We start from the raw sequence: 11,703 nt of genomic DNA on the forward strand, positions 1-11,703 counted from the left end.
AAAAGGTAACAAACTGAGATCTATCTAGTGAGTTAGCAAAGGCATTTGGGATGTAGGCCCACAGCAAGACACATGGATCAGTCTTGGACACATGATGGAGTCTGAGCCATATGCAGTATATACTACCTGCAAACCTTGTGAAACTATTGTATATTGTACTGAACAGAGTTTAACACTCTAAATTGCTGCCAAACACACTAGTTATAATTTTTCTTGGCAAAAGGAAATGGCTTGAAATGGCTAGAATCAAGGACAAGCCAATACACATATAATTATCACATCATGTTTGATAGGATATATTGTTGTGATTATCAAACATACATATTCTTAGTTTCTTTCTGTCTAAGGACAATACATCCTTTAAGTAAGCGGCTGATTTCTACTGCCATGCTGGACAACTGCCAGAGCTGACATTAAGAGTAATTAGTATAGCGATTCGGTTAATTACATTTAAGTAATATGACAGCACAAATGCAGTTGAAAAAACTAATCAGTGATCGTTATTGATAGGAGAGCGTACAGAAACATTTAGTAGAAATGTGTGTCTTATAGTGATTCCGGGTACGCTTTGGCATATTTTGATATTTTGTGCAGCTAAAACCTTTGCTGTACTCCGTTAGCTGCAGGATTGTCCAGGAGCGAGGTAGAATACCCTAACATTTCGTAACGTTATCTTATGGTACACAATCAAACAGTTGTGCGTGTAAACTTGTAGTTAGTGTTACTGAAAATCACAAAGCCAAAAGGAACTTCAGCCGTCCACGACCAGCACCCAGACTGGTGTCCAGTTAAAATTAAGTCGGGGGAAACAACGACATCGATCGTTCCCCAAACGTTTATTTGTATATTTTATGCTCACATTAAATATGTATTTATAATATGTGATTATTTTTAAAATTAAATCACTCATAGGATAGTATAGAAAAGCAGCCAGCTACGGATCAGAACCCCAGCAGTGTCTAAAAGTTTTAATATTTTGCGTTTCCGCAGGAGGTAAATTTCCGCCGCACGGCGCCAAAATCTAAAGAGAATCTTAGCTAACATTAGCTTGCCAATCTCAAATGTCCATATTTAAGAGTTATTTGTCTGTCTAAACCAACGAAATCCGAAATAATCAGTTTACCATTCTCCGTTGCCTAATCTATACCAAAGCCTGAAACTGCATTATAATGCCGTGAGTGTTTGCTGACCTAACCTAGAGTTCTTTGTTTTATAATTATTGCTCTTTAATTCTAACTAGCTAGGTTAAGTTAGCTGGGCTGTCACTTAGCTAGGTAGATGTTTGCATTAGTTAAGTAACTTTACAATAGCTGGCTAGCTTTCCATAGACTTCTGCAGCTAACTAATGTTTCTGTGTAAGATTAATGTAATAGTTACTGTAGTCCAGACCTAGTATTATCAGTTAATCGCTAGCTACATTTTCTTTAACAGCGCCAAAAGAAACCTTCGTCTAGAAGACAAGGAAAATGTAAGCCAAGTGACAACACTGTTCCCCCCCCCCCCCCCCCCCCCCCTTAATTTATTTTCCTTTTCCTCGCATTTTTTTGTGATTTGAACGTGTAGGCAATGTATCTATTCATTCGACCTATAAGATATGTGCACCTCACAAACCTGCCAGGACGTGTAGCCTGTATGACCTATGAACTCTTGGTTAACTTGGTTTGGTTGACTATTTCTCTCCAAAGATCACGATTTTCTTCGTGAATGTTTTATTTAGACTCCATTCAAGAGACATGCTCCAGCCAGAAACTATTCACCTGTGACTGGTACTATGCCCATAACCCCAACGGCCAAAACACATGGTACTGCAATCCACAATCTATTCATAACAATGATTATCCAGCGTGTTGTAGCATGTAAAATAAGAGGGGATCTGCATAATCTGCAATCTGTTTGACACTGTAAACTTATTTTTAGTTCCCAGAAAATGAAAATATAACCTGAACAGTTAAGCTCTTTACAAAAGATAAAAGGGAACTGGTAGTTGATGATTTAAAGCTTCTATGAGACTGTTCTAATGTCATATTTATTTAGTTTATTGTTGATAGCTTTAGCACTGGGAGTGATCTGGAATTCTGCTATTGTGCTAACTATTACTAATATCTTTGTTTAAACTGACTTGATAGATTTGTCGACATTTAATCCTTCATCGGGTAATCGGAAAACCATCGGAAGGACTGTTATTTCCCCAGAAACAAAAGAGCCGCTCTCAGAAACGGAGAGGTGAGCGTATCTGTGTGAGACTAGGCTTACCAGAACACGCACCTAGCATTTTGGCTCTGTTGCCGTGTATGGTTTGAATATGAATGTACAGTATAATGTTTGTCTAATTGCTTTTAAGGCTCTCGGTGGCCTTGCTTCATTTTACCTGGCAGAGGTCCTGCATCCGTATATTCTCATTCCCACCCTTAGGTCCCCTGAGAATTGAAATTCCCACATTTTGGCTAGCCTCTATGAGTAGCACGATCCCCAAGCTATAGAATTCCCTCCTCCAGACCCTCCATGATGCTCACTTCATTCCAATTATTCAAAGCTTTACTTAAATCCATCTTTTCTCACTGCATTACTCTTTCAGAAGTATTTGGATGTTGTGGTCTGACACTAGTGTTAATTATCTCACTAGTGTTAATTGTATAAATTATGATTGAAAAAGAGCTATATCATGTTTGTTGTTTCATGTTCTTTATGTATTTGGAGGTGTCCTTTGAAGTGGAAAGGTTGTTATCCAAGTTAAACTATGATGATTTCAGTATAAATCTCACTGTATAGTATTAAGAGAAAATAGAACTGGTACGTAGAGATAATGTTAAAAGTTTTATTAGTATGAAGTAACTCAATATGGTGTATATTTTATTATGTAAATATACTTACAGTTAATCTTATAAGTATAAGCCTTCAATGGATAATGAAATGTAAAAATGCAGTAGTTGTGCAATAGCAAATCATAGAATTACTTGTTTTTTTTGTTGTTGTTTTTTTCCATTTTGAATTTCGTGTAATTTTTATGTGGTTACTCGGAGTGACAGTGTCAGACCACTGGCACCAAAAGATATCTCTCATCATTAGGGGGTCTTTCCATTGCCCCGCTTGGATGATGGTCATTATGAGTGATCAGAATTTAATGACAGGACACGGAGGGAATTTCATCACTAGCCAAAAGCCTCCGTGATTTACACACCACTAAAAATAGTTAGATAAGGAGTGTTTAAGAAAAGACCTATTTCCTCTCCAAAGCATACTAACATGGGGCCCCTCTCGATCCATCAAGACAAGCATTAGTTTTGAATTTTATAGTGAAGTCATTTAAGAGGAAGCTAGTTAAATATATATAAAAACATCAATAAAGAGAATGAGCTTATGATTCATTTAAGAAAGGATTCATTTGGAAAGTGATACTGGAGAGCTGTTCCAGTGCCAAATGCCAAATGCTTGGTGATCCTAACTGGAATTGGCTCACAGATATCCTTGTGAAAAAGTATCATAATATAATAACAGGAAACTTTTAACATGTCATAACCAGAGGTTTATTTTCTGGTATCATCAGCATGCAAAACATATTTCGCTGCTTTTTCTGAACTGTTGGACAATTTTTCAGGACTAGGGAATATGAGGAAATTGCAGTAATTCCTTTGTCCTAATTCAGTGTTTGTCAGCTAAATAAGTTCATTTTCTTTTTTCTTTCTTTTTTTGTCAGAATGTTTTTTTTCAGGTCTAAAACAGAGGAATGTGTGGAAATCCTAATGAGAACAAGGCAACAGCTTGAGACATTTTTGGTATGTGTATTTAGTTATCCAGCCACCTTACCTTACCATAGATAACCTACTTTATTACAAACATCTATCATGCACCTGGTCTTGCTGACCAGTACATTAGCTTCACCTATGTTAAAGGTGCATTTTATACATGTACAATTACAGACTCAAGGCTATGCCATGCAAAATTTGTGTGCCACCTTCTAGCCCATTATTGGTTTGCTGTGTGACCACAGTAACACTACCTGCCGGATATTATTTTGTAGCTGATCAACGTGGCGTTTACACAAATATGGTGGTGTCTAAACATTATTAACCTATTTGTGCTAGCTAGGGATACGTTTCTGAACAGACAAGTAAAGCACTTTTTAAAGTTTCTCTGGATAAGACTGCTAAATGCCAAAAACGTAAATAGTTTCAGTTTGTATATGTATTTATAAGCATGTTGTAGTGAACTAAATGCTTGTATTTAATGTATGGGGTTATATTTATGGCATTGTCTTTATGGGATGTCTGTTTTGGTTCTAGCCAGTAGAGGGCAACAGTGAGCTGAGGAGTTTCTTGTTGATGGGTCCTTCTGACTTGGTAACTGAACTGAAGCGACACAAAGAGCTGAGTGAGTCCTCATAAGAGCACGTGATTCCACCATTTACTTACCTGAATGACTGTCTGCTTGGCTATTCGCACACACCTGTGCTCCTCCGCCATGAATATTCATAGTTCGGAAAACTGTTGTATTGCAAGTTTTGCTGTATTTTATAGTGTTATTCAGAGTTCACATTAGAATGTGTTTTGCTTAATAAAAATAATTAAGGTATTAAATAAAAATAATAAGTACATATTTTCTTTTCAGCTGCTAAGGTTGAATGTTGTGTAAATGCAGCACAAATTCACAAGTCTTGCCTCCAAGGTGAGTGGATTAAAGTGTAATTAATGTAAATTAACTGTTAGAACTCCAGTAACCTCAGTAATATACCCTTTCTGCTAGATAACAATGATAGCAATTTCATATTTGCGCTTAGAGCTCAAGACCAGACTAAGACCAGGTTAGTAAGAGTGACAACAGTTCAAATGAACACAGACCAATCACTGCTTGACTCTCACAGGGGAATAAGTAGTGCTGTGTACATAACTGATTCAATGTACAGTATTATGATTGTGACCTTTTTTGCTTTGTTTTATAGCAGCAGAAAAAGAAAACATTTATAGTTCCACTCATTTATGGCCTATGATTCATTTGAAGCTCTACAGATTTGGCATCATGTGATGTGAGAAGGGTTTGCCATTTACTAGACTTGATTTCATCAGTGTTGAATAGCCATATGCTCTCTCCACACACTGCCAGAATAAAAGGCTCTCTCTTTTTTCTCAATAGAAAAAACATTTAGTTTTACACAAACAACGGTGCACTTCTCTTCATGGTGCTGAATTAATTTGATTATTTCAGGCACATATTCTGCCTTCAGCAAAGCTGCACTTGTGATTCAGTCACATAATGGTGATTTGTACCAAATGAATAAGGGGACTGTACAGAAGTTATGCCTGTTTTTTAAGATAAGGTTGTTGGAAATTGTTTTAATTAGTCACACTCAAGGACTTCAGCACATCTAGCTCAATACTGAAGGAATGTCTCATTTTTATCACATGGTGGAGCATGAAATGTAACATTGCGCAGAGCCTTTCTTACAGCGACAAACAGGGTGTTTTCCCATTCTTCAGTTTGCATGGAAAATTGAGCCTTCGCTGCTATCGACTGCACATCCAGTAAACAATTTGTTATTCAAGGCTGCACAAGTGTAGGGGCACAGCTGTGGAAATGTCTGTCTGTGAGTTCAGGCCAGATGATCATGATGCTTTAGCTTGGAGAACACATGGGGTTAAATGTCTGCTTTGTGGTGCATATATGAGGGAGAGAGAAGACTGCAGTTTTATTGCCATCGCATTCCACATTTGACATTAATTTGTGTATTTGGATTGCTTAATTACTTTATTTCTTGCTTCCAACTTGCATTTCACATCTTTGTTGTGCATAAGGATAATTAGGCCAACATAGTGGCCCAGTAGCTCTAGCACCTTTTACCCCTGAAACACACTCTGTAAAGGAAGAAAAAAAAATGGCACTATCATGTAGCATGTCAGTACTGTTCATAAATGAACTGGATCTAGACCCTGAGGAAACTGAATCAGAAATGCCAGTTTGGGTAACTCTTAATATTTAACACATGATATTTATTCTGTTTTACTGCCAAAATGTCATGTCAGTTGGAGCTGGACTGAGCAGTGAAGTTGTTGAGATGAAGAAGAATGCAAAATGACCAGTAAAACTCTTAACAAAATGTATGATCATTAGTGATAGTTTTCATTTATATCTCTGTAATGGAAACCTATTCAAGCATGCAAAGGTAGGTTTATCAGGAGGTTGTGAGACCATCAGATTGCTTCAAATTGTCAGTGCACTCCAAGGGGAAAAGGAGTACTGCTTTGAAAAACTTGAAATATTCTTGGAAATGTAATTAATCACAAGATATTTTGGTTAAAAAAAAAAAATTACTTTTTAAAAAACTTGTAAAGCTTTTGCGTGACCAAAGATAAAATGTAGATAGTTATTCCATTTTTTAGGTGAACTAAGCATATGGATGACAGTTAAAAGTACTGTATAACTGTTAACTGGTACTGTACTGTTTGATGTCGCTACAGGGAGAGCTATGATTTTAAAGGTTACTGTGTCCTTAGCTTTAAAGATTCTCACATGTCAGTAACATATGAATGTCTGTAATACTAATGACACAGTTACATTGTTACACACACATTCACCGGAGTTGACATGATGGTATATTATTCTAGCTTGTGTAACAGCTAAAACAAGAGCCAGGCCTTGTGCTACCACCAAGACAGCTGAGAAAATCCACTGGGATATTTGAACCTTGGTAGATAAGCTCCCCCCCCCCCCCGACTTTCCTAGTGGCTTCTGCAAACATCCATGGACGCTGTACAGCCGGCGTTCTACTCTAAGCATAAATGAGAACGGAGGGTGTAGGGAAGAACTTTAACCTGAATCAAGCTACTAGAGAATAATTTGGTGTGTGTAGAAACGCTTAGAGCTAAGCTTTTCAACCCGAGCAAAAGTTTTTAGTAAGCATTCTCGAGGAGTCGCCTCTCCCAAACAGTTGGACTAGTTGTAAATTTCCCAACTTGCTCAGGCATTACAAAGTCACCAGGCCCACACATGTGCTGATGAGCACAAAATGGAAAAAGAGAGCCCAGTAATTGTGAGGCGCATTTGCCGCTCCAACTGGGTCGGGAGGGAGGGTGGTATTGATTATTTGTGTGTTGCGAGAGATTTGGAAAATTCAATTAAAGGAGTTGCGCAAAGGATTCATAAATCGGGCCCTGCCTGCGTCCAGCACGCACCCCTACACAGACATTGTTATGTTCTAAATCAATGTTCCACTTCACAATATATTTTCCTTGGAGCATGAAAATAAATAACATTTAAACAGTTCTGCTTACCGCCGAAACAAGTTTTATCTTCACCAAAGCTTTCTGTCATTGTGAAGCAGCTCCCTGCGCACCTCGGAGAGGTAGTAACAGATTTTTATGGCAAATGTTCCATAAGAAAATCCTATATAATGTGAATTTTGGGATGAAAAAATGAGAAGGACGGGGACGGATCAGCAGTATAAAAATTGATCAGGCCGTAGATGGGGTCGGGTCGAGGGAGATTTGTAAGGCAGCCTTAATAGACTGTATTAAAGAAAGATTCCTTAAAAATGTAATAAAACAAATAGGTTTTCAGCAGTTGGCTGGGAAAGGGTCACAGACCCTGCTCCCACTACATCAATCGTGTGCTGGTGATGGATAAATGGGGAATGTTTGGCATGAATTTTATGCTTTTTCTTTGGAAAACACAGACACAATTAAAGGTATGCAGTATATTAGGGGACGTTTGGGAGGACAGCTGATTAGCTTTTTTTTCATCAATATTCTGAGGCTTTGAAGCAGACCCCATCATTATGCTTTTATGACCATATACATCTGCAGTGGAATTTAATACATGTTAGTATCATTTGAACAGCATGCAATTAAGTGTTTTCGTTGATTTGTATACTGACTATGAATGTATCATGAAAATTTTAGAGCTAATGTCAGTGCAATCAGATCTATGCTATACTTTTTTTTGTAACACTAGGGGTTTCATAAACATGACTACATGCATTTCATTTGATGATGATTTGAAATGTGGTCTCCATTTGTGTTGATCTCATAGGAACAACACAGACTGGCAGCTCCTATGAGTTTCTGAAGAAAATCCTACGGTAGGTCTTCTCAATTATGCCCACAAGCAAATGGAATAGCCTTTAGAGACGCCACATCTCATTGTCAGCGCGGTAGATACACACTGAACACGCTGTCAGACTGGAGGCAGCGAGACGTCTGGGTCCTTTCCAGTCAACTCTGTCAAAACCAGATGGAGCCGCAGACAGCTCCCGTCAGGTCTGAGACATTTTCCTTATGAAGCTGCTCTCTGCAAGCTCCCCTTGTTCTTTTTCAGCCCCAGACTGACAGAATGTTGATTCTACCTTGTATGCTGAGGTGTGCCACTGCAAAAATGTTTGCACCTCTGGCATTGCTTTCCCCGTGGAGCTGATATAGACTGAGATTTACACACACACACACCACAGCACAAAATGGAAAAAAATGGAAAAAATGTTTGAAAAAGGATGACGTAGGCATACTCATAAAAAGCTAAAATTACAAAAGGCACACACATCTGCACCTGTGTGCAGAGAGCTGGAGTCTTCATGCTTGTCTGTTGTTGCTGTATTTGGCAGGGGCTGAGAGGGCCAACCTGAGCAACAGCTGGTGTCACCCAAACTGGTTCCTGTTTCTGCTCACAGTGGATCATATAACTCACTTTGTCACCCCTGAGGCAGCATGAAGGAAACACCTGCAAGGTGCCCATCAACAGAACGAGTATTTTCCCCATACGCCTGAACTCCTTTTTTCAGAGAATCTTGGGAAGCAGTTTCAAGCGGCCTGTTCTGCACCATATCCCAGATCTGTGTATCTGACATACAGCTTCACTGGAAAAAGTCACAAAGCAGAAGACGTTGTGCTGTGCTGACGATGCTGTGATTCATTACACACGGTCTTCACCTATCTCCTTACAATTCACATCACCGACTCTCACTTGATCAGATTTCTTCAGCTCTTGTTCAGATCATGACCATTAATGAATACAATTAAAACCTTCATCCTGACCCAACAAAGCACACACTGCAAGGGCTCACAGCAAAGCCAAGTTCTTGGCTGAGAGTTTTTGTTGGCTCAGGGAAAGGGCACAAGTGTCTGAAACCTCTCCTGTTTGTTCTTTTGCTCATTTGTTTCTCTTTCCGTCTTTCATGTATTTATTCCATCTATCTGAATTACAAGGTCCATTCTCCTGCTGTAGCTGTACATGTAGCTGGAGGGCTTGTGCAAGCTCTAACACTATAGCCCTTTTGTGACCTGATAACATTTACAGTTGTAATGGATTTTTTTTTTAATGCCAGTCATTAACTCGTGTGAAAGAAGGAGGCCACAAAAGATTGCATGCACCTTTGTTCCTCTGGTATTTCAGCTTTATGGCATTGTGTTCTGATATGTCCCTTCCCATCAATTTTGTTTTATGGCTCATGAAGTCAGTGCATTTTATTTTAATGTATAGCCTTTGTGTGGGTACATCCACAGTATTTAGTTATTGTGGGGATCATTTTTTTCATGTTCAATTAGTGTTTCAGGATTTGGATTCATGTTTGTTTCCATTACACCAAGAAATGCTGAATTATTTTGGTTTTATCGAGCCTTGATGACATGGATTTTTAAATACATTTCAGTTTCTGATTTAAAAAGATTCATTCAGAATAAAGGACAACATTTTGTATAAAGCATTTATTAAGGTGTAGAAAAGTTAATAAATGTATGTCAGCAATTGGTCCTTGTGATAGTAATTTTCACAGTGCATTTTTATATTCACAGTTGACACTAACGGGCTTTGTCTTTCTCCATAAACATCCTTGTCTTTTGGCAAAACTTTCTATCTGTTCTTAAACTGAGCATTTTAAATGGAGTATGGGGAACTTCCACAAACCATCTATTAAGAGGAAATTTAATTTCCCCGATTATGCCCATTTCTTTTTAATTAAAAGAGCTTCCTCCGACATCTTTCTCCATCATCTCCCTTTTTGTAGAGTCCTTACTGAAGACTTGTAATCGGTGTCTGGAGACCCTCAATTTGTTTTCTTTTGACCCCTTCTGCTGGGTGGCTCTGTCAGCTGGACAAAGTTGAAATACAGTAGCGAGGCCAAGAAATGCATACAAGAGAAAATGGAGACAAGCACAGGAAACAAGTCCGGCAGCCTAGCCGGAGGCTCCAGCGCCGCACTCGCAGTGCTCAGCACAGCCATGGCCGCCATCGAGATACCAAACTGTACAAAAGGCAAGAAGAGTGCTGTTTCTGTAACCGCAGAGAGAGAGAGATCACAAAGACTCAGATTCGATTTGTTTCTGGCAAGTAAGACAGCGCCACAGATCTTAGTCACTGTACGAAAGGCCCTCCTAAGCCTAAACAGCTGTTTGTTTTGGCCTAAGAGCAAAGAAAGTTACACCTACAAACGTGCCTATTTAGGAGGGCTGAGGAAAAGGGTTGCTATGGAAACCTTACTTCCACCACAGGGCTTCACTGTTTATACCGGGTGTGCAAGTAAATATCTATGCTTGTATTATCGGAACAGGCCACTTAAAAGCATCTGGGATAGTCACACGCAAAAACGTTTGATATAGCACTCATTGTGGGCTCAGATGTGTTCGGAAAGGAATATATACAAACATAAATGATGGGTGAAGATATCGTGAAAATAAGTGCTGGATCATTAGCTATTCTTTTCATTCATACAGCAAACTGCAGTAGAAGGCCCCGTCCGATTCGGCAGTGCCAGCTCTGTTGGTTTTCCCCCAACCAACACCCATCTTAAGGCCACAAGTGACGATGCTTACCGCGCACTTGACCAGCAGGCTGAAGTTGCGCGCAGACAGGCAGCCTCGGGTGAGATTGTAACATGAGCCGAGGTGGAGCTCCTGAGAGCTTCTGTGGAGTGCTGAGAGAAGGTACACGCAGAGGAAGAGGAAGGCCAGGCTGGTGACGGCATACGGCAGGAGTAGTCCATCTTTCAGCAGCAGAGGGAGCATGCTGCAGGCCAGACAGAGTACAGCACTGAGACGGTGAGGCCTTTAGTCCCACACTCCAGGTCCAGCAACAGAAAGCCCTGCTCTCCATCAAATACCACACTCGCCTGGTGTTTTGTTGGGCAATTGCCTTGTGTTTTTGTTGGCAGGTTAAATGCCGAAGTCACGGCATTAAAGACCTTCCACTTTTCTGATAGCTGAACAACGACTGTCTGTCTACAAACCAACTACCTGGTAAAACTGCTGTTCGGTGAATTTTACAAGAACATAACAAAAAAGGTGCTGTGACGATCGGGCCATGCCACTGAAAACAATACAAAACGCTCCATTTTAATGGCACAACATTCGGCAGTCATTTGAAAAATAATGATTAAATGTAATACGTGTGTGTTTGGGTCATTATAATTTGTGGCAGTGATTTGACTCTATCCTCTGCAGCTGTTAACTCCAATAGTCTGACAAAAACTCCTTCATGGAGGAAAACCAAATTCTGTTCTATAATAAAGCCTGTATTCAATAAAAGACAAAGACACTACTAGTGCTAATGAAACTGTATTTGAGGAAGCTTTCAGTATGTATCCACAGTATGCTGAGCAGTGTTGTACAAAAGACTTTTAGTCAAATGGCATGTGGACAATGTCATAATATCTGTACACTAAATCTTACAATTAGCTGAGCAGAACGGATGCGACAGCAGCTGGTGACGGTGCTACTTTATCTACTGCAA

At 39.4% G+C, this 11,703-nt stretch overlaps 2 protein-coding genes across 6 annotated transcripts in view; one reads left to right on the top strand and one right to left on the bottom strand.

The window, feature by feature from the left end:
- Positions 1-1,038: 1,038 nt before the first annotated feature.
- On the top strand, positions 1,039-9,573 carry si:dkey-148h10.5 (uncharacterized protein LOC107988039 homolog). The gene is made up of 9 exons (XM_035524799.1): positions 1,039-1,174; positions 1,432-1,468; positions 1,718-1,802; positions 2,127-2,223; positions 3,695-3,773; positions 4,281-4,368; positions 4,606-4,662; positions 8,020-8,068; positions 8,585-9,573. Exons 1-9 carry the CDS (start codon positions 1,170-1,172, stop codon positions 8,589-8,591), a joined length of 504 nt encoding a protein of 167 aa, XP_035380692.1. The 5' UTR covers positions 1,039-1,169; the 3' UTR covers positions 8,592-9,573.
- A 93-nt stretch (positions 9,574-9,666) lies between these two features.
- alg6 (ALG6 alpha-1,3-glucosyltransferase) overlaps positions 9,667-11,703 on the bottom strand; it is an 11,832-nt gene continuing 9,795 nt past the window's right edge. For 4 of the 5 annotated variants that reach the window (XM_035524797.1, XM_035524795.1, XM_035524796.1 and 1 more), the window contains exons 13-14: positions 10,788-10,980; positions 9,667-10,219 (exon numbers count right to left, since the gene is read on the bottom strand). In XM_035524797.1, coding sequence (XP_035380690.1) covers positions 10,022-10,219; positions 10,788-10,980 — 391 coding nt within the window. In that variant the 3' untranslated portion in view covers positions 9,667-10,021. Of the gene's footprint in view, positions 10,249-10,787; positions 10,981-11,703 lie in introns of all 5 variants that reach the window. The other variant, XM_035524798.1, reaches the window with a different exon arrangement.

The sequence above is a fragment of the Electrophorus electricus genome, chromosome 3 (assembly GCF_013358815.1).
Source record: "Electrophorus electricus isolate fEleEle1 chromosome 3, fEleEle1.pri, whole genome shotgun sequence".
Classification (NCBI taxonomy): Eukaryota; Metazoa; Chordata; class Actinopteri; order Gymnotiformes; family Gymnotidae; genus Electrophorus; species Electrophorus electricus.